The sequence below is a fragment of the Sorex fumeus genome, unplaced genomic scaffold (genome assembly GCF_029834395.1).
Source record: "Sorex fumeus unplaced genomic scaffold, SorFum_2.1 ptg000072l, whole genome shotgun sequence".
Taxonomy (NCBI): domain Eukaryota; kingdom Metazoa; phylum Chordata; class Mammalia; order Eulipotyphla; family Soricidae; genus Sorex; species Sorex fumeus.
In genome coordinates, this window is record NW_026606129.1 from 3,491,806 (window position 1) to 3,514,810 (window position 23,005).

The following is a 23,005-nucleotide window of genomic DNA, read 5'->3' on the forward strand; positions in this document are numbered from 1 at the left end:
AGGCATGATTTTTATGTTTGTGAATTTATATAGGTTTATCTTATTCCTTCACATATGATCTGTCCTGGAGAATGTCCCATGTGCACGAGAGAAGAATGTGGATTAAGCTTTTTTAGTATGTAAGAGCCTGCAGATATCCACTAGCCCCAACCTTTCTTGTTCTTCATTTAGTGGCTTATGTCTCTACTGACATTCTGTCTAGTTTATCTAGTGGGCACAGTGGCGTGCTCAAGTCCCCCGTTGGTGTATGTTTCTTTAGGTTTGTAAGAAAAGCCTTATAAACTTTGCTGATCCACGTTTGGTGCAGATGTGCTCATTAAAATCAGTACTCCTTGATCCGTTATTCCCTAAGCCACTAAGGGGAGACCATTCCTGCCTCTAATCACTTTCTTCAGACTGAATGCCATTTGGTCTGATGTCAGTATGGCTGGCCAAGCCTTGTTTGTTTGCTTGCTTTGTTTTCCATTGACGCCTATAACTGTTTTCCTTCCTTCTACTGAACCTGTGCCTATCTTGTGATTCTAGATGTTTCCTGTAAGCAGCCAGTGGTTAGATTGTGTTTCCTGATCCAGCCCACCACTCTGTCCCTTTGATGGGAGGGTTTAGTCAATTGACAGCCAGAGATATTATTGATACATAGGGCTGTGTTGCAAATCTATTGTGTGGGGTTGTTGCTTCTACAATTGGCTACTTGGCTTCTACAAGTGGCCTTTCAGTAGCTCATTCAGGGCCCGTTTGGTTATCACAAATGTCGCCAGCTCTTGTTTGCCTGACGAAGTGTTTTCCCTCCCCACCATGTAAACGAGAGCTTTGCCTGGTACTGGACTCTCGGTTGAACATTTCTTTCATTCAGTAATTGGAATATGTCGTGCCACTTGGCGTTGCTGTTTCGTCATGGTCTGTTCACCTCGTGCTCTTTCAGCCTCTTGAATCTGGGCAGCCGCCTCCTCCAGAGACCAGAAAGTTCCCGGCTGGTCTCTCTCTCCCCCGACGACTCTTTCTTCCCCCTTCCCTTTCCCTCGCCCTTGGTATTCCTGTAAATCAGAGATTATTCTTCCTGTCTTTGTTCTCTCAGCGCCTCACATTTTCTTTCATTCTTTTGTTTCTCTTTTCCTTTTGACTATTTTATCCGTGTTGGCCTGTATCTTGTCTTCAAGTTCATCTGTATGATTTCCATCCCCCCCCCGCCCCCGTGAGTCTCTTACTATGACTGTGAGTGTGTTCTTTCGCTTCTTCATTTCCATTTGTATGGAATCTCTCATTTTCTGAAATTGCTCTTTGAGTTGGTTGAATTTCTCATATAATAATTGTTTAATTTCTCTGGCAAGTGCTTGCCTAATCTCTGTTGCCAGTGGTGTGAGAGCTGATTCAAAGTCCCCATTGACGGGTCTCGAGCATTCTGATGCCTTGGGGACTTGCCTGGCTTCTGTCCCTCTCTGCAACTGCATCTCAACTGAGCTCCTCAGTTCCCTGGCATTTTCTGAGTGATAATGAAGCAATATAGCTTCCCAGTTACTTGAGAACAGATCTGTTGCATTGTTTATCCTAGACAGTTACTAATATTACGTGTGCTCTTCTGGTTATTTTTCTTAACGTGCAGTGCTATTTGAGCAGGCCCTGGCAATTGTCAGCGAGTTACTGAGTGGAGTTCATTGAGATTGAAAGCTGTGTTGTGTTTGCGGAAAAGAGAAGTCCCCCACGATGAAAGGGATGAACGGCGTAATTTCTCACATGGAGGCACTAACCTCCGTGTGATTTGGGGTTTGGAGGACAGAATGACGTCAGGTGGAACCAACCCCTGACCTAGGGGTGAGCTCCGATGGCACAGCACCTGAGGTCCCCAACTCTGCTTCTGTGTCAGAGCGGGGAGGGGCTTCGTTTCTGTTCTTTAGCCGTGAAAAACCCTTCCTTCCTGAGGAGAACGGCTGCAGTGCCGAGCCACTGCGTTGTTCCTTGTGTGTCTGGACAGCCAGGTAAAGTCTGCCCTCCGCAGCAAGAAAACAGAAAATAATTGTAAGGCCCCTCACTGAGCACAGGTGATTTTCAAATTGCACTTCCTTTAAAAGGCGTAGTTTTGAGCCTCAAATTCAGCTGAATATTTTCTGGGTGTCTCCTAAGCATTGATTTCAGAGGGATTGACTCAGAGTGCTGGCTTGCTGACAGGAAATTCAATGTAAGATAATTGTCGTTTCACACCACTGTTCACTCATAAATGCTGACAGTCGTCTGGGTTTTAGTGCTTTATACGTGTCATGTGTAAAACTTGAGCCACCCAAAAGCAGTTTCCCCTGAATAGGGTCAAAGCCAGTGTTCCCTGCGGGTGCATGAATTATGAAATTATTTTAACACCAGCTGAGTGTTAACCTGGAAATTAGGAAGCTCCGCGTCTTATTCATCTGTCTGTTTGTCTCATGGCACCAGAGTTCATTCGGCACTGTGATGGTATTGTGGTGTGGGAGAGACAGTCAGAGCTCCTTGGTTGGATTTCGCGTATTTTCTCAGGATTAAAAGAATTTGGAAGCTTTTTTTAGCTGGAGAACTGACACATGGTGCTGGAACCCTTCAGAGCTTGTAGAATTTGTGAGCCTGTGTCTGGTTCTTCTGCGTTTCTTGGGCCAGTGTCTCTCTGATCTGATAATGACCTTCATTAGGGGAGTTCCTCCAGGCTGATTGTTGGACATTAATACTTTCCTAATCATCTTCTAATTGCACATACTGGAGACAAATACTACCTTTAGATGCTCTCAAAGTCTTGGCTTCTTTGTGACTCTCTCTTATTGTGTTCTTTTGGACTGTTGTTTCCTTTCGATATAGCATGGGACATTTAACTCCTTAGAGGCTTCAATTACACTGAAAATGTGCCATAGCTTCTTTATCCAGTCGTCTGTTCTTAGACACATGTGCTGTTTCCAGATTTTAGCTAACGTGATTACAGTGAACACGGGAGTGCAGATGGCTTTTCTGCATTGTTTGTGGGCCCCTAGGGTATAATTCCAGGGTGAAATTGCTGGGCCCATGGAAGCTCTATTCTTAATTTTTTGAGGAATGTCCATATTGTTTTCTCCAGAAGCTGGACCAGTCGACACTACCACCGCCTGGATAAGGATACCTTCCCCCTCCACAATCACCACCACTAGCTGTTGCTGTTCTTTGTGATGAGTGCCAGTCTTTCTGGTGGGAGGGGATATCTCATTGTTGCTTGGACTTGCCTTTCCCTGATGATTTAGTGATAAAGAGCTTCTTTTTTCTATACCTTTTGGGCATTTTTATACCTTCTTTGAGGCACTTTCTGTTCATCTCTTGTGCCATTTCTTTATGGGGTAGGATATTTTTCTAGTGAAATACTTCCAGTGCTTTATATATGTTAGATATTAACTCTTTATCAGATGAGCGGTGGGTCAATAATTTTTCCCAGTCTGTGGACTGTCTTTATATCCTTTTCATAGTTACCGTTGAGGTGCAGAAGCTTCTTAGTTTAATACGGTCACATTTATCTTTGCTCTCGCTTGCTTGGTCAGTGGCGTTTCTTTCTTAAATATTCCTCTGGCGGGGCTGGAGCGATAGCACAGTGGGTAGGGCTTTTACCTTGCTCAAGGCCAACCCAGGTTCAATTCTCAGTGTCCCATATGGTCCCCCCAGCACCACCAGGAGGAATTCCTGAGTGCAGAGCCAGGAGTGACCCGTGTGCATCACCGGGTATGACCCAAAAAGAAAAAAAAAAGTCTCTGGCTTTAGTGTTGTGGAGAATTCTGTCTATGTTTTCCTTTATGTACCTTGCGGATTCAGATCTCATTAAAGGTAAAGGTAAAGGCCCTCCCGTTGATCGTCGATTTGCTCGAGCGGGCCCAGTAACGTCTCCATTGGAGACTTTGTTGTTACTGTGTCTGGCATATCGAATACTCTCGGTAGCTTGCCGGGCTCTCCGAGAGGGGCGGAGGAATCGAACTCAGGGCGGCCATGTTGGCCGCTTGTAAGGCGAACGCCCTACCACTGTGCTATCGCTCCAGCCCTAGATCTCATTAGTTAACCCATTTTAACCTGACTTTTGTGAAAGGTGTTAAAAGAGGTCTGAGTTCATTTTTTGCGTGTGGCTGACCTGTTTCCCCAGCAGCACTTGAAGAGGCTTTCCTTTACTGAAGATCAACTGACCCATGTACCTGAGGGTCTGTCTCTGGGGTTTCAGTTAAATTCCATTGATCTGAGGGTCTTGTCTTTATTCTAGTACCACACTGTCTTTGGTACTCGCACTTTGTAGTACAGAGTGAATCTGGGGAAAGTGGTGCCTCCCATCTTCTTTTTCCCAAGTGTTGCTTTGACTATCCAAAGTGTGGGAGTGGTTTATAGTTACGTATGCATTTCAGGAATGTTTAATCTAGTTCTTTGTAAAATGTCAGAGGCATCCTATAGCGACTGAACTGAATCTGTGCAGTGCTTTGGGGAATATCGCCATTTCGACAATGTCGGCCCTCCCAAACCAGGAGCAGAGATGCGTTTCTATTTCTTTGCGTCCTCTTTTATTTCTTCAACTAGCGTTTTGTATTTCACTTTGTTTAGGACCTTCACCTCTTTAGTTAAACGGATTCCTAGGTACTTGATTTTCTTAGACATAGTTATGATTTGCATGTAGGAAAGTGTAGAAAAGTGATGGATTATGTATGCTAGTTTTGTAGCCTACCACTTTATGATACAAATCTATCGTTTCTAGGAGCTTTTGTGAAGGGTCTTTAGGGTTTTCTAAGTATAGTATTATGTCATCTGCAAATAATGAGAGCTTGACTTCTTCCTTTCCTATCTGGATGCCCTTGGTATCTTTTTCTTGACTAATGGCTATGGCAAGTGCTTTCAGTGCTGTATTGAATAGAAATGGTAAAAGTGGGCAACCGTGTCTTGCATTTGGCCTTTAGTTTTCCCCCCATGATAATCATGTTTGCTGTGGGCGTGTGGCAAACGGCTTTGACCGTATTAAGGAAAGTTACTTTAATTCCCATTTTGTTGAGAAATTTTATCCCGAGTGGGTGCCATAACTTGTTAAAGTCCTTTAACTTGTTTCAATAGGTTTGTTTATTTGTAAATTTATTTACTGAGTATGTCCAATGTGGCTACTGGGTGTGACTGTTCTTTGGGCCTATCAAACACACACACACACACACACACACACACACACACACACACACATTTTTCTCTATGTTGGGCACCTGTCAGATGGGTAGATAGGTGATTGGCATATTCTATAGACTAATTAACCCTAATCATATGTTACATTTATATCAAGGACATATTGCTTAGAACTTATTTAGTAGTCATGTACTTAGTCATTTTCCTTGACTCAACAGTGTGACACCTTTCCTTCATGTCCTCTGGAATACTGACTGTCTAGATATGACAGCTATGCTATATTTTGCACATATGTTAATTTGCTGCTAAGTAATAATATCCTCACTGTAAATCAGATCCTTTATTGGGTAAAGATTGTTCCTTAGTTTTATTAGACTTTGCTTAGTTTTATTCAAAATTGGTGATCCCCAGCCCTCTAGATTTGTGTAAGTTGAATATCTGTGTATCTCTCGTTTAATTTTGACCAGTTGTAATGCTGCTATTTAGGATTAGTGGGAAATTGTTTTCTGATTCAAACTAAAATTCTCTTTAATAGTTCTTATTTATTTATAAAGCAGTTGTTTGGTTTCATTATCAGATTTTGATATGGTTCCTACTTTTATTGTTTCTAAAATTATATCAACATAATTTTGGACAAAATTGTGGTATTTATGATAAGTGTATATCTTTTTGTGGGGTGTCGCCTCGTGGTCTGCTGGTGTCTCAGTGCTCAGGGGTCACCCTAGCCGTTGGAGGTGAGCAGACACTTTAGTCACCAGGAATTCGATCCAAGGGTTCCACATGCAAAGCATACGTCACAGCAGCCCTTTGAGCCATATCCCCACAGGGAGTTATATTTCTTTCAGTGAAGGAGCAACTTTTACCCTAGGTTCTAATAATAACATTTATGGTGGCAGTGCAATGCAATATATTCATTCATTTCCTCATGAAGTGCCTAATTCCCCCGTTGACCACAGTAGAAATATCACACTCAGACTTCTCAGCACCTTCTCTGGCCCCCTTTGGTGTCTTGTTGCAGCGTGTGTAGATTTTGCAGATCACTCTTCTTTACACTTCATATTCACTGGGGTTAAAGGTATCCGTTTTGTGTGTTGATTTTGGGTTTTGGTCCTTACCTGGCTGTGCTCAGGGCTTACTTCCGGCTCTGCCCTCAGGGATCACTCCTGGAAGGGGTCAGGGGAATACATGGGGATCAGTTCCTGGTCAGTTGCATGAAAGGCAAGCGCTCTACCCACTGTACTATCTCTGGCCTCTAAAGATATCAAATGAGATGAGAAATCCACCCTCATACACTTCCCTCCACTTTGCTTTTCCCTGCCTTGTGTACTTGGGTGATTGTATGATTGTACTGTCAGACTGTGATGTTTGTCCCTCTGTGCACCTTGGTCACATGTGACCCTGAGGTGTCTCTCCTCCAGCTCTCCTTGGGTATTCTCAGCCCATCTGTCTTTTGCCTCTGCTGGGCTCTAAGATAACTACACACAAGGCTTTAAAGACTAACTTGTGCATTCAGGAATGTTTTGCAGTTACTAGAAGATAATCAGTGGATGGCTGATTGGGTATAAAATCCAGTGATTGCACCTTTTTTTTCTCTAACGCACGTGCAAGTTGTTTCTTGTGCACTCCTGAAGTCTTCTTTGTTTAGAGCTCAAGGTGGCTGCATCGTCTTTCTTGCCATTTGATTTACTTAAATGCTTACAGGCATTTTTTTCTATCTCCCAGGAATGATAATTGTGTTCATTGTTCTAGCCGTTTCTGAGATGCAGTGCTTTCTCTCATCACTTTATTTTCTTTCATTGATGAATTTCTCTCTCCGAAATTGTATGTGAAGAATGCAGCATTTCTTTTTTTTCATAATGCTTGAAACATCCTTTCCTTGCTGAAATTTTCATGTTTCCATGCAAATTCATTTCTATTTCATGTTCTCACGCTTCAAATTCTATCTCTATTACCGAGTGCTTCTTGGTAGGCTGCGTTGCACTCTCTTCCCTTGGCTTTGTCTCCTTTGTCGGGTTTCCGTGTCCCTGATGACTTTAATGTATTCCCCCCACCTCATGCTTTTCTCTCCGTCCCCTTCTGAGCTCACCTGCTGTTTCCCCGAGCTCTCGTATCTCTGCATTCAGTTTGTGTTTTATATCCGTGAGGGCTTTGGGAAGGCTCTGACAATGTGATGATATGTTTGATCACAGTCCATCTGTTTCCTGGGAGTCTTTTTTAGTGCCCGTTCTTTTCTCTGCCATTGGTGCTTGCTCTCCCATATCTCCTTTTCTGTTTTAATTCACTCAATGTATTCTGTGCTTCTGGGGGGGAAAAAATGTCATTACCCGTCTCTGCACAGGGTGAGTGAGTCCTTCCAGCAGAGTGTTCTGACTTTCCCCCAAACCGCCAAGCCTCCTCTTGGGGCTGCGAGCCTTGGTGGGGACAGTGTTCTGCCTCTCTGCCGTGTCCCTGTGCCCACAGGCTCTCTGCAGCGAATGGCTGCTCACACTGCAGGTGGGTCCTGCCATGAAAACAACTCTTGGCGACTAAGTGTTTTCTGTGTGTCAACTGATGCGTCCACTCTGACCCTTTGCTTGAGGTTCTGCACGGAATCATTGCAGAGTGTCTTCCATGGGGTGTGTAGAACACTCCAGGCTGTGGTTGTTGCTGGATTCTCACTCTGAAAGCGGAAGGAGGCTGAGGGGCTCCCGGCTGGCTCCACCCTGGCCTCCTGCTGAGCCCACAGCACCAGGGCTGTCCCTGGGCAGCCTCGGCTGCTGCCACTGCCCGCCTGTCTGCTCGGTGATGCCGGCTACCCAGGAGGGAGGGGGACCCTTTCGGCACAGCCTTTGGCTGGAGTCCTGCCATTGTTCTCAAAGGGGCGCCCCTGCATGCTCCGTACCACCGGAAGAGGAGCTGTGAGGACACAGTTAGAACCCCCGTTCTGTGAGCTCGGCTCGGGGGATTGTGAAACACGAGCAGTGCCACAAAGGTTTTTGTTTCACCGGGGACTTTCTGCTCAGCGTCCCGGTGATCTGGGCATTTGCCTGTGACTGGGCAGATTTTCAAATTGGGCCAGTTTTGTGGAGCCCTCCCTGCTCCCTTGACAAGCCTGTCTCCTGAACACGTCACATGTAGAGGGACGGTTGGGTTGTTGGCAGGGGGGATGAGGTGTCCAGTCAGGGCCATGGACTCAGCCTGCTTGCAGGAGGCAGGAAGCGGGCTTGGTGGCCAAATCCCCCCCCCCACCCCGCGCCGCCTGCAGAAAGGGCATAACTGCATGTCCCTCCGGTCCAGCCCTCCTGGCCTCCCTGGTCTCCTCCTGCCCTGGTTGCTCCTTTCTGCACGGCCAGCCTCCTGAGTCAGGGGTCCCTGCTCAGCCCCACAGCCTCACGCGCCCATGCCCACAGGGCCTCCTGGACAGGACGTGCCTTCACTGTTGTCACGAGTTGGGGTCATTGGATCCCCAGGGGCATTTACTCTGGATTTTTATTGGGGGGCTCTCAGACAGGTGCCCGGTGGTTCTCAGCCTGCCATTCCGGTCTGGGCCTGACAGGCAGCGGACGCCCCTCTGCTGCCCAACCAGCAGGACCACACGGGTAGTGCCTGGGGACTGTAGGGTCCAGGGATGAAGACCAGCTCCGTGATCGTCATGTGGGCCTCTGCCCTCCCCTGGGGCCAGTACAGCCCCCCCCATGCCATGCCACCCCTGTCCTGAGCCCTGGGTAAGGACTGGGGTGGCTGAGGCCCACTGGTGCCAAAGCGTGTATGCCCCCTGTGGGTGTGCCACAGTCTCCTTAGCGGGGGGGGAGGGGGAGAAAGGGGGAGGGCTTACAGCCGCCCCAGCACTCACAGTGCAAGCAGGTGGGGGGGCCGGGGGGTGCTGACAGCTTGTGCCCCAGGCCTCACATGCGCCTCCTCCTCCCGCCAAGAGGCCCCCTTGTAAGTCTTGGTCCCTCCTCCGGGCTCGGGAGACTTGGACATGGCCGTACCTGGTTGTTCTTCGGCCATGTGTGACCTCATCCATTCCGTTCCACGTGGGGCCCTGGTGGCTCACACCTTGTTGAGGCCCATTGGTTCACTCGCAGCCTGGATCTGGGGCACTGAGTCGGCCCTGGGCTGGTCCCTGGGGCAAGGCAGCCACGGAGGGGGACAGGAGTCTGGCGGCCCTGCCTCTGTCCGGCGCCTCCCTGGGCGCTTTGTACAGGTGGACAGGCCCTCGGCAGCTGTGGCTTTGGGAGATAATTTCCCCCATTCCGTGGCCCCTGGCATTTTTAGGGCTTCAGAAAGGTTGACGAAATTCGGTGTTGTGGTCCTTCCCCCCGACAGTGCCCACTAGCCCTGCCAGCTGGACACACGGGCTTGCGTTGCTTTCTTCACCATATGTAGAGGGTTTGTTTTTAAACGATTTCCTCTGAACCTGTAGCTTCCCTTGTGTTGCTCGCTCACAGAACTCTGTGTTGTCTGAGTGCTTCACACGTCGCAGTAATTACCGCAGGAAAGTAAAAATGCCTCATTCCAGGCTGGGAGTGGCGGCCCGCAGACGCGCTCTCCTGCCGTGGGCTGCTGGCTCAGAGCCCCCCTGCCACACAGGACAGGACGTCGCCCCAACGCTTTCAGCCGCCCGTCGGTCCCGGGCTTGGATCTGGCCAGGTCTGCTCGTCTGAGGACAGTAGTTCCAGGATGGAAATCATTGCATTTCACTTGATCTTATTACAGGCTTCGGCTTTGAACATTATCCCCAGTAATTTCCTGTTGATTTCCGGAGGGCACTGAGGAGTTTCAGGAGGTTGTGTTGTCCGGAATATATTTTCTGATTACTTTCCATGAAAAGAGAGAAAGTTCTCCCTAAACTATTAATTATTCTCTTCTCACCTTAAACCTTTTACTCCCCCTTTTACTGTTGTTCAAGACCCTGAAATACTCTAAGGAGACTTTGCTACTGTGAATTTTCTGCTGTGGAGTTTCTAACAAGCCAAACATTTCACTTTGTTTTTAAAAAGTCGGTATCATAAGGGCCAGAGATGTGCGTGTATGTGTACATATGCCGATGTGCATGTCTCCACACACGAACAAACATATCCATGGAGACACACTTACACACACATGCACACATGCACATGTACACATGACTGTGCCTCGCTTCCACCGTTGCACACATGTGCATGGACACACTGACACACACACGAACGTGCTTATCCACACAGTCACACAGACACACATGTACACACATGCACATTCACACGCACTCACACACACAGTGTGTTCTTGGGAGCCCACCGGGGCTGTGCACACAAAGGCAAGAGAGCTTCGACTGTTTCTGGCCTGCCTGCTGCCTCTGCGTGCCCTGGAACACAGCCAGGGCCTGCAGGTGTGAGCGGGCGGACGCAGGCCAGGCCGGGGGCTCCCGCCCGTGTCCTGTCTGCTGCTGCGTCAGCTGCCATCCCACTCTGCCAGGCCAGGTGCCGCTCGCCGGGTCTCTCGACGGCCGCGGGAGGTGCTGACCGCCGGGGCCAGGTGCCTGGTCTGCAGGTCTCGCTGCGGCCGTGGGGGGCTACGTCTCACCATCCTCCTGGGGGCAGTGGCTTCCCCATGCCAGGAGGACGAAGGGCCTGAACCAGCTCCAGATGCAGCACCTGGAGCTTCTCGGCAATTACCAGTGGAACGAAAGTTGCTATTTTTAGTTTCCCGAATGAAATCATGGGGTTGCATGTTTGTCCATTCCCAGCAGAGTTGCAGCCCTGGGTTTGAAACAGATAAAAAAAAAACATATTTCCCGCAAAAGAAAAGTGTGCCGGCCTGCAGGTTGCACCACGTGGCCTCGCCCAGCCCCGGGTGCCAGAGCCCAGGATGTCCTGGGCAGAATGCCGCAGCCTCCCCGGCTTCCTGGCAGCCTGAAGGGGCAGCACGGGCCAGCAGTCACCTCTCCCTCCCCTCGTGTGTCCGACTGTGTTTAGACCCAGCAAGATGCTGAGCTCGGGTACCGGAATTCGGCAGGTCATCAGGGAACCCGCTGCAGAAGCTCCCGGCTGAGAGAAAAGCACGGCAGGAGGCCCAGCGCCGTGGCCAGTCGGGGCTGCCCGCTGCGGGCCTGCTGAGAGCGTAGGCAGGAAGTTTCTCCACTGGCCAGGTCGTGGCTGTGCACAGCGATGAGTCGTGGTCATTTCTCCATGGAGCCAGATGCCACTTTGTCTGTGCCCGCTCGAACCTGCTGCAGGGCAGGCATCGTCCACACCCCCCCGGGAGAGGGCCCAGGGGCTGACTCTCAGAGGCCCTGCTGGTCACCCTCGGCCCCACGTCCGCCCCACTGGCCGCCCTCGAGGATTGTGTGAGCTGAGTCAGACCCGCCTCCCGGCCCACTGCGTCTCGGCCAGCCCTGCGTGCCCCCCTCCCACCTCCGCCCCGCATCCCTTCTGCACCCGCAGCCTGCACTGGGGCCCCCGTCTGGCCTCTCACCCCTGCATTCATGGACAGCAGCCTTTGTCCCGCCTGATCTCTGCCGTGCTGGGAACTCAGGGACGGGGACTTCCGGGGAGCCGAGACAGCAAGGACCACGCAGCTCCGGCCTCATTGCACGAAGGAGGGCGGCACCTCCTGCCCCAGCCACGGCGCTGCTGCGGTTGCTCTCGGGCCTCTGGTGCCCGCTGGCCATGGCCGCTGCTGACCAGGCCAGGGCAAGCATGGACCTGCCGACACGGTGCGGGATTCCGTGTCCTGTGTGACCTCGTGGCCCCGTGTGGACGAGGCAGGCTGCTGCCCACAGTGTCTCAGGGGCTGCAGCCTCCCAGGACGGTCCCCAGTGCCCACCTCAGCGGGCGCCAGGCTCTGCGGCTGCGCCCCTCTGTCAGGATTAGGGCTGGGGGCCCCCCGGCTCGGCCGGACCAGGGCAGGGCCTCACCCCCACGGGCCATGGTTTGCCCAGATGCTCCTGGCCTTGGGGGCCGGCAGCACACAGCCTCCATGTCTCAGGCCAGCTTCTGGCCAGGACAAGGTGACCTGGACCTTCCCGAAGGCAGAGAGAGACCAGGGGCAGGGGACCCCGCCCGGCCCCCACCTCACCAGGCAGCCGTGTTGGGAACAGAGCCCCCTTTCCGTCTCAGGGATGGTGCAGGGGCCGCCTGCCCCCCACCACGCTGACTCAGCTCGCTCCCTCTGTGGAGGGGAACGGCCCAGCGCCGGGGCTGTGAGCAGGCTGAGAGGAGGAGAGAAAGCCGCCCCTGGGGTTCGTGCGGGCTTCCCGGCAGGGACGCTGGCTAACCATGAGGAAATAAAAACTTTAGATGGAATGTGTTATTTATAGCAAACGCAACGCCTCGTTATTAGCAATTCTTACACCGAATACACAGGGAAAAAAAATCTTTTTGTTATTTAAATCTGATACGAATACACGAAGAAACCATACAGATGTTAATCTCTGCCTCTCAGCTGCATCCTGGGTAATCATTATTATATTTTATTCTTATTTGGAATTACTAGTAATAGACTGTGTATTTCTGTATGAAATTCAAATCAGGGAACACCAATGAATTGAGATGATTGATATATATATATATACATATATATATATATATATATATAATTTTGGAACCGTGACAATACAAATATTTCTCCCAGAGAAAAATCCCCCAGCTTTGATCGCGATGAGGAGTGTTTGCCACCTAACTGGGCCTGACAAGCCTTCCCATGAGCCCTCCTGGTGGAATCGAAGCAGCCCTTGGCCAGAACCTAAATATCTTTGGGAAATGACTCTAGTTGTGGAATTGTGAAAGGTATCTGCCTAGATTCTGAGATATCTGACTTCCAGGCACATGCCTTTGTGTTTGTTTGTTTGGGGGCCCCGCCTGGCAGTGCTCGGGGTTACCCCTGGCTCTGCCCTCAGGAATCACTGCGGGGGCGCTGGAGCCATGGCACAGCGGGGAGGACGTTTGCCTTGCATGCGGCCGACCTGGGTTCAATCCCCGGCATCTAATATGGTCCCCCAAGTACTGCCAGGAGTGATTCCTGAGTGCAGAGCCAGGAGTAATCCCTGTGCATCGCCGGGTGTGACCCCCAAAGAGCAGCAATAACAAAAAGAGTCATTGCTGATGGTGCTTGGGGCCATGTGGGAGCCAGGGATGGAGCCCAGGTGGGCTGTGTGCCAGGCACGCTCCTTATACATTGCACGCCCTCTCCAACCCTACCACGCGTGCTGTCATGGCACCTACTTGTGTGTACTTACTCCCCACTTCCATCCTGTGTCCTGTGTTCGATTTCCTTTCCTCGAAGTCTCTGAGGCTAAGAAGAGAGTGTGCTGGAATATCTCATGGCTTCCCGGTGGGCTTCCTTGCGTGTCTGTGTGCAAAATATTGGTGGGTTCTTTTGCACGTTTTAAAAAAATAATTATTATCATCTCAGTGATATGTTTCAATTTTTACCATAGTCTAGGTGGTACATAGTGTTGAAGTTCATGCCGTTGACAGAGTAAGTCACTCACCCCCACCGGACGTGCCCGTGACTGCGGCCCCCTGCTTGTCATCTCTGCTTGACCTTCATCTCCCCTCACGCCCCCCACCCCACGTTGCTGGTGACCCGTTTAGTAAGTCAAGGCCGAGGGCTCGCCTTGATGATGGCCCTTCCCTTGTTTAGTGTCTCTGTTCCACAGACCACTGACATCATCAGCTTCTTCCTCTGACTTATTTCACTGAACATAACATCCTCCAGTCCCACCCACGTTGCAGCAAACTGCCTGCTTTGTCTATTCTAACAGCTGCGTAGTACTCCAGTCTGTGCTTTCATACTGCAACTTTTTTCTCCATCCATGAGTTGGAGGATACTGAGTTGTCCCCTACCCTGGCCATTGTACTAAGCGCTGCAGTGGGCCTGTCCCATGCTAAGCTCGTGTTTCTGTGTTGGAGGGGTAGACGCCATTGATGGAAATTGCTGGGCTGAGTGGGCGGTACATCACTATTTTTTGGAGGGGTCGCCACAGAATGAACCAGACAACGTTCCCGCAAGAGTGGACGGGCAGTGTTTTCCCGACATGCACTGGCACAAGCTCAGCCCAGCCCCTCCAGTGGTGCCTCTCGCTGCTGAGAGCCCCGAGCTCATTCTCGTCCTGGTTCGCTGTTCACGTTTCAGTTCCTACTGGCCGTCCTCTGTCTTCTTTGGGGCAGTGTCCGACTGTCTCGTCTCCCTGTCCTTGGAGTGTGGGTTTTGTGGTTGAGCTGGGTGAGAGCTGGACACGGCTGGTGGTGGACAGGCCTGTCACTGTAGACGCCGCTCCTGCCCGTTCGTGCAGCGTGGGGTCAGGGGGATTTGGCCTGGATCCCCGTGGGTTCTTTCTGTCCCCACCACAGGTCACGGTGTTCCTCTCCTGTCACCACCCTGGGTTGTCTGGCCACTCTGCTCCCTGGCTTCTCCTCTGTCTTGTTCAGTCTCAGCATGTGGATTTTCTCAATCTTGAGCTGAGAAATGTTTTTTTAAAAATCACCCCCGTGTTTGTGCATATCCCCAAATCAGCTTTGTTCTCTTTCTTCCACTGACCGAATAGATTCGGTGGCACCCTGTGACTTACACAAAAGTCTCACTTGGAAGATTTTACAGGATAGCAGCTGCAATTCATACTTCTCACAACAACCCCATGGAGGGGGAAATGTGTGACATTAATAATAGCATCGCCATTGGCCCTTCTGTCTTGAACTTCATTAGTGACCCCCCACGCCAGCTGCTTGAAAACATTAAAAATGGGGAGAGATGCCTCTCAACGAGGACTGGTCCTTTCGCGGCCTTCTTGTCAAAGCCACTGTACACAAGGACGCAGAAATGGGGGTCACGCAGCTCGTTCCAACAGCGCAGACCCCAGCCAGGGAAGAGAACACTACAAACGCTCGATGGAAAACAAACAAGCCTCCCTAGCGAGAGTCCGCGGGGTGGTCAGGAGTTGAAAGAAGCAGGTGACGGTCCGGATGGAAGGTTTCTAGGGACACAGAGACCTTGAGCTGGGTTTCAGAACGGGAACCCACGTGAGTTGTGCTCGGGTGCCGTCACCCCCGAAGCACAGGCGCCTACTGCCCCCCTCACTGTGCCCCATGCCCCGTCGGTGCTCATCACGGCACTTGGCTGCTGTTGGCAAGCCAGAGGCGGCCGGCGTGGAGTTTCTGGTCTGCAGAGAAGCGTCAGGAAACACTCAGCTCTTTGGTCTCACAAGCCCGTCTGTGCTTGGGGCCTGTGGATGAGGTCACTGAGCCGGGAAAGACGTGGCCTTGTCAGGCTGCACATGTGGGCTGAGACCCCAGGTTCCACCATGCAGCACCTTAAGAATTAGATACTGCGTGGTTCTGCCGGTGGCCAGGGGCCCGAGCATCCACTCTCTGCAGTTCCAGATGGTTCTTGGTGTCCTATGTGAGGCCCTTGCTCACTGCTGGCTGCCTGGGCCCAGCGGGTGGTCTCCGAACCACCTTCCAAACCGCCTTCCCAGCCCAGCTGAAGGGCATCCTGAGGACTGTCCTCACGGGCAGACATGGGGCTGCTGGATGGACCCTCAGAAATGGCCTGAGTGGGAAACTCCAGAGAGAAGGGGCCAGAGGCTGTGAGCGCGGCCGAGAGCGACAGTATCGGGGCAGTGCCCGCGTGGCCCCCTCCTCCCGCGCGGGGTGAGGGCAGGCCAGGCGGGGCCAGTGGGTGGAGGCTGTGAGCTCGGCGGGTCCCAGCAGACGGCCGTGCCCCGCGTCCCCTCCTCATGCTCCCGGACGAGGCAGGGCGGGTGAGTGGGGTTTCGCTCACCGGGAGCGGTGGTGACACGACCCACGGGGCCACTCCTCACGTGTCCGGCGAGGGCAGGGCGGCAGGGCCAAAGCCGGGAGCCCCCATGCCCGGCGGGTCCAGCTCTGCAGCCGTGGATGTTTCTCTTCCATTTCAGACCACCCCACGCTGCGTGGCCCGGTGTTTCTCCGCGAGCCCAGCCCAGTCATGTTCCCGGTGGACTCGGAGGAGCGGAAGGTGCAGCTCAGCTGTGAGGTGAAGGGGGACCCCCAGCCCCACGTCAGGTACGTTGCTGCGGGGCCGCGGTTTTCACTGAAATCCCAGCGGCTCAGAGGCCGCTGCCTGGAGAAGCTTGAGGGGGGAGCTGGGAGAGCCTGGAACGGGCAGGCTGGGCCCCGGCTCACGGCCCTCAACCATTTCTAGCTGGGGGGACGGATTGCTGCTCAGGGCTTTCTCCTGGCACTGTGCTCGGTGAGCATCCCAGTGGTTCTCAGATACCGTGTGAAGTGCCAGGGGTCAGACACGGGCCGGCCTCCTGTTAACCGAGCACCGTGACTCTCGGACAGTCACTCCAGCGCTGAGCTGACTCTTCCGAACAGCCTCATCTTAAAAAACACACCCTCTTAGGTGAACTACTGCAAAGTCCCACATGCACAGGAGTGGAGAAGTGGGCAGGCCGGGAGCCCAGGGGAAACCCAGACACGGGCGGCAGGTCTCACCGCGGGAGGGACACAGACGCAGAGCTCACTGGGGGAAGGGCTCGGTGCTTGGGGCTTGTTCCTGGCACTGTGAATTTCACCTTGGTGACCCCAGGTCTGGGCGCGGGGTCGAGACCAGCCTGGACCGAGTACAGAGGAGCAGAGCACTTTCCCCGAGAGCCCATGGAGCTCAGTGGCTGCTGGGCTGGGTGGCACCAACAGGAGCGTGAGCTCATGTCCCCCAGGACGGGGAGCAGCGGTGACCCCTCCAGGCTGCAGGCACAGGACCACGAGGTGCAGATGAGATGCGGCTGCCACGGGTCAGCGAGGGGCAGGAGGGACCTGAAGGCTTTGGGTGGTCTCAGGAAGGCGTCGCAGGAGCGGGCAGAGGTGACATTTAAGGGGGAGTGAGGGTGGCCCCGAGGGAGCAAACACCTCGGGCTGAAGATCCCGGGAGGCCTGTGAATTCCAAGCCCACAGGTAGAAATAAAGCTTAGCGGCAGATGGTGACAGCGAAGCCAGAGACAGAGAGCAGAGACACACGGGGACGACTGTGCCGGGAGGGAGAGAGGCCGCCTCGAGGAGACGTGCCCGCAGTGGATGGGCAGGAGGCAGGAGAGGGTCTGCACGGAGCAGAGAGATTAACTGCCGGGTCAGCCGGGGCAGAACACTCGGTAGGAAGGAGAGCAAATGAAATCTGTCTCGGGCAGACAGAGACGCGGAGGTTTGACACCGCAGACGCCGGTGAAAGGAGATTCTGAGAGGCCTCCTTTAAGCAGAATAAAAGTGACCCCAATAGGCTGCCAGAGATTGAGATTCATGAACAAATGATAAGGAAAGCGAACAACACGGGTATTTTCACATAAAAACTGATGGCCTGAAACCAAAAGAACACGAGAAGCATTTTCACGAGAAAAGCTAAAACCTGTGGCAATAATAAAAATAAACTGAGAATGATGTGTTGCAGATTCATTTTCCGTACAGTTAATAATGCTAAAAGGGACAGAGAGGCAGTTCAGTGGGCGGGGAGCTGGCCCTGCATGCCCGAGTTTGGTCCCTGAAACCATTTAAGATCCTCTAAACACTGCCAGGAGTGATCCCTGAGCACAGAGCCAGGAGTAAGTCCTGATCACTGACCAGTGTGCTCCCCCACCAAAAAAAAAAAAAAGAAAAGAAAAGGAAAAAAAAAATAACTGGGCCACTCCCTGACATCCAACACAAATGCCAGCCCGAGGTGACCAGAGGAACCAGCCGGTGACAAGCTCACGGCACCAAGGATTGACTCGAACCCAGACCATGTGATAAGTGAACACTGCTCCCATCACTCAGAGGATAACAGACACGCATATGTGCTCATTTGGAGGAAGAAAATATTCCTCAGAGATGGCAAAAATCATAAATCAAAACAATTGGCTTCGTTAAGGTTCAGAAATTATGGTCATGAGACAAATGTTGAGAGATTGCACATGGGAAGGTGCTATTACTGTCAAGGAATCAGTAACCAACATACAAAAAAAAAGGTCCACAAATCAAAAGGTAAACAAAGAGGAACTGCATCGACACCTCAGTGAGAGACTTGGGTGGGTGCTTCCATGAGAAGGTGAAATACCCAGGAACAGGGAGGGGGGCGCTGGGCTAGAGTGACAGCCAGAGCGACAGAGCAGTGTGGAGGGCACTCGCCTTGCCCAAGGCAAGCACAGACCGACCTTGGCACCTCCCACAGTTCCCCAAGCACTGCCAGGAGCATTTCCTGAGTGCAGAGCCAGGAGTAACCCCTGAGCATTGCCAGATGCGGCCCCCAAACAAAAAGAAAAAGAAAGAAGCCCCTGAGTCCAAGCAGACGCCCATGCAGCCCTGCCCAAGGGACAGACAGCAGGACACCAACGACCACAGTGGCTTCTGAGCGGGACCCCGGGCCACAGGCACAGCAGCCACGGTGTGGAGGGGTGAGTAAGGAGCGGCTCCGACGGGGAGACAGAGCGTCCAGGCCAGAGAGTGACGTCCAGAGAGGCGGGAAGGAGCCGCAGGAAGAAAATCCCGGAGCAGAGAAGCCAAAATGAGAAACGGCACCTGGCCGTGAAGGGGCGGTGGTTGGAGTCCCAGCGGGGACCGGGGCCATGAGATGCTTCTGAGATCCTGGCTATCTCTGAGTTCTTTCTGACTTGCCTGTGCCTTACAGGCATTATTTTATTTCTATTTAAATGTAATGGCTAAGGGGTTGGAGCAATAGCACAGCGGGTAGGGCGTTTGCCGTGCATGCGGCCGACCCGGGTTTGATTCCCAGCATCCCCTATGGCCCCCCGAGCACCACCAGGAGTGATTCCTGAGTACAGAGTCAGGAATAACCCCTGAGCATCGCCAGGTGTGACCAAAAAGAAAGAAATAAATAATTAAATAATAAAATAAATAAATTTAATGGCAAAAACTATCATTAAACTGATAACCAGTTGATCACAATGAATGACAGAATAACGTTTAGTATATGTCATGGGCCAAGGGACTTGAGGAGAGTCCGGTCATTAGGAAGGGGTGCGTGGATGCGGGATTCGAGCAGAGGACAGGGATGCTGGGGTCGTGTCCTGTCCATTCCCTCGCCCACCCACTGGCAGATTCTCCGACCACATAGACGGTGAAGAGCACCGGCTGGTCTTGGGCCACCGCAGACTGAACCATTCAGGGCACACGGAGGAGGTTCTGGAATCATCCAGGTTGAGAATCACAGTTTCCACAAGGGCTTCCAGCTGTGCCCAGAGTCGGGATGTATTTTAGGGTTCTGAAAACTAGGTCACCTCGGAAAAGTGTTTAACCCGCTGACTTGAGCCGCTGCCAGGACCCAGCGCCAGACGCTGGAGGAGACGGCCCAAAGTAATTACGACTCATGTGTCCCGGCCGCGTGCTGGAGGTCAGAGCGGCTGGCGGGGGACAGTCCCCTAGAGCCGGGCAGCCACCGTGCCCACTGAACATGTGAGTGAAGGGTGGTCGGGGTGTGGGGACCCAGAGGAGACCCGCCGGGTGGGGGTGAAAGAGCCGATGCCCGCGGCACAGGAGAGGAACCCGCCAGAACATGGAGGTCCCCGGCTCCTGGCCCAGGGAACCAGGAGAGAAGCGCAGATTGGGCTGACGGTTCTCTCTGGACTGTGCGGCCAGGGCGGGCGCTTAAAGCATCCTCCCAGCCAGCTCCCTTGCCGCACTGTGGGTCTGGGGCAGGATGGACACTTGGGCCCCCTCCTGGGGTGGCCAGCTCAGAACCCCCACTAGGACAGGGTGCCCCGTCTTTAGTGTTTCCTACCAGGAAATGTTGGGTGCAAGAGGCAGGGGTCCGGAGCAATAGCACAGCGGGGAGGACGTTTGCCGTGCATGTGGCCAGCCCAGATTCGATCCCCGGCATCCCATAGGGTCCCCCGAGCACAGCCAGGAGTGATTCCTGAGTGCAGAGCCAGGAGGAAGCCCTGTGCATCGCCGGTGTGACCCAAAAAGAAAACAGACGAACAAAAAAAAAGAGGCAGCAGCTCTGGGTGCTTCCGGCACGGTGTGAGCGGGCCTGGGAGGAGCAGGCGGCGACACCGAGTCTCAGCGCCCCAGTGAGCCCTAAACAAAAACGAGTTTTGCAGCACAATTTAGCAAGTGGCCGCTTTATTTCCCCCGGACGGTGCCCTTTAACCGCCACGGCTTCTGCGACAGTGTGCTTCTGGGCGCGGGCCTGGCTCTGCTGGTTACAGAAGCCTGTCACGGTCCCGGGTCCCAGGTCGGGGGCGGGGGGAGGCTGGCGCGGGGTCAGAGGCACAAGCCGCTGCTCCCCGGGACTCGGCTTCCCTTTGTGCCTGGCCCCTTTCTCAGAACATAATAGTCAGCTCGTCCCTCCGCTAAGAGCTGAGTGCGCGTCTGGCTTCCCCAGCCCTTTCTGGCTCTCACCCGGAGGCTCTGAGGCTGGCGCGTGAGGGGCATACGAGAGGAGCGCTCACGGGGGTGTCGGCGTCGCACCCGGCCCCCCGCGCGCCCCGCTGACCTCTCCTCTCGGCCCCCGTTCCCCAGTGGAGACTTCCCTTTTCATTGCTCCCTGCCCCTCAATTTTGAAAGGATTGACCCAGACCCAGAAAAATGTCAGAAGTTTTGACTTGCGCTGGCTTCCTGCAGGCCGAGCTCCCCGCGGACGGGGGCTCCCCTTCCCGTGCTCAGCTGCGCTGGCGGGCAAGGGGAGGTTCCCGGCACAGCGGGCACCGCCGCCCGTACTGCTCAGCCGCAGCTCCCACAGAATTCCAGGTCAGAGCAGCCCCCCTGCCTGAGAGTCAGACTGCGGCCGTGAGGAGAGAAAGAGCCAGGCCAGGCGTCTCCGGGGTGGTGCCCGCAGAGCTGCAGGCCGGCCGCCCCCACTCACGCCACGTGGGCCCTGGACACTTTCTCTCCCGGGTCCCGACACGCTGCCTCTGCTCACAGCACCCAAACGATTCCTCCGGACACGGGAAATGCAGTGAGACCCTCGGGGCGGGGCTGGGTGGAGGTGAGGCCCTGACCGGGCTGGCCTGCTCTTCCATCCCACTCGGCCGTCCCTGGGCTCCCGGGACGGAGACGGCTCTGGCCATTCTGAGCTCCTTCTTGGTCCCACCCCTCAGAGGCCCGAAACACCACACAGCCTTCCCCGCACTGACCCCCCACACACACACCTCCTCAAACGGTCTGGGGTCTGTCCTGGTGAACCCTCGGCTATTGCTTAAAGTGAGAGTAACGGCCAAGACACGGCCAGCTGACTCAGAGAAGGGATTGGCCAGGCAGAGCTGCTGGCCACAGACCGTGGTGCCCACCAGCCACGGTCCCCTTTCCACTGCTCATTGCTTTCTCGTCACATCAGAACATTCACTGTCGCACTGGGGGACGGTGTCGTTGACTGATGCCCAGCTTCCGCGATCAACCTCACACCCCAGCTGCAGCGCCCACCCACCAGCCTGCCCTCCCACTCCCCTCCTGCTCATACCCACTGTCCAGCACGAGGAGGTAGCAGCCCAGAGCTGTGTGAGATGCAGAAGGGGACGTGGGAGGTCCAAGATCCAGGGCACCCCCAGGGGAGCCCAGCAGAGAGAAGCTGAGGCCATTCATGGGGCAGGATATCTGCAATCACTCGGACACAGAAGGACACACGGATGGTGTGCTGCCACGAGGACACAGAGGTGTAGAGAGTGTCCTGGCACGTGTGGCCAGTAGACTACCTTGAGCAGTGTGGTACCTCGCGTGGACACAGAGAGCTCCATCTGAAGGAGAACTGTGGACGGCCCACTCCGCTCCTGTGACTGCTCCCTGTCACTCTGTGCCTCGGTTTCCCCTCTGGGAGCTGCTCCCCTGCTCTTTCTGTTCCCCAAGACTCTGGATTTGTCGGGGTGCGCAGGGTGGGAAGCTGCCGACTCCACAGTCGCTGACCCTGGCCTCACCCCCAAAGTCCCTGAGTGTTCAGACAATTTCCTACTAGGCAGTTGGGTTACAACGGTTTGAAATGTTATTGCCTTAAAATGAATTTTGTTGCAACAAGTTTGCCGTTTGATTGTGTGACATCCACTAAAAGTATTTTATTGGTCCAAGTGGGCAGAGCTGAGACACCTGAGCCAAGAGTGGGAACAAACAGACCACGAATTCCGTCTGCCTCAGGACCCTGGGGACAGTGCGGGCAGCATGTGTGCGTGAGGACTCAGCACCTGCTCGGGTGCGGCCAGCGGGGGTCAGCCCAGGGCCCTGCGTGGTGGTCAGCCACTTCAGCCTTGAAGAACCCTATCAAAGCAGCCCGCTGCAATTTCTTCAAATACACAGCAATCTTCCACAAAGTGGCACCCTGCTCAGCTCCAGGGCCATTTCACGAACTGCAAACCAGGAGAAGCGCCTTCATTGAGGGTCAGAGCTGCCAAGACAGGGTGGGACGTGTCCGAAGGGAAGGGGGGCCTGCCTGGGGGCCTCCGGCTGTGAGGCGTGACTGTCCCCCTTAGGTAGCCCCCGAGGGATCCTCCCAAGAACTCCCGTAGCCAGCAGGGCTGGGGTGAGCCTCTCATTTTTATTGTTGCTGTTTTAAACCACAGTTAACAAAGAAATCGCAGGTGGTATTTATGCTGTGTAGAGTTTTTCATATATTTTTAGACAATCCAGAAATATTGATCAATGTTACAAGGCTTTATCTGCTGGCATTTTTATATTCCAGGTGGACGTTAAATGGGACCGATGTTGACACTGGCATGGATTTCCGCTACAGTGTCGTTGAAGGCAGCCTGTTGATCAATAACCCAAATAAAACCCAGGATGCCGGCACGTACCAGTGCATCGCGGCCAACTCGTTCGGAACAATCGTCAGCAGAGAAGCCAAGCTCCAGTTTGCCTGTAAGTACCAGTTACGTCATGCCACAAGTGTTATTCTGGGCTTCCAAGACCTTACCGATAAGCCTTCAATAGCCGTTGCTTTTGAAGACATGAAACAGATTCAAATCTTGACTGATTTTCTT

General features: G+C 53.3%; 1 protein-coding gene across 2 annotated transcripts in view; it reads left to right on the plus strand.

Moving 5' to 3' along the window:
• The window catches only part of LOC130037372 (contactin-4), a 255,110-nt gene that overhangs the window by 79,925 nt on the left and 152,180 nt on the right, over positions 1-23,005 (plus strand). For both annotated transcript variants that reach the window (XM_056129211.1, XM_056129213.1), the window contains exons 2-3: positions 15,992-16,118; positions 22,708-22,883. In XM_056129211.1, the coding sequence (XP_055985186.1) occupies positions 15,992-16,118; positions 22,708-22,883 (303 nt within the window). The remainder of the gene's footprint in view (positions 1-15,991; positions 16,119-22,707; positions 22,884-23,005) is intronic.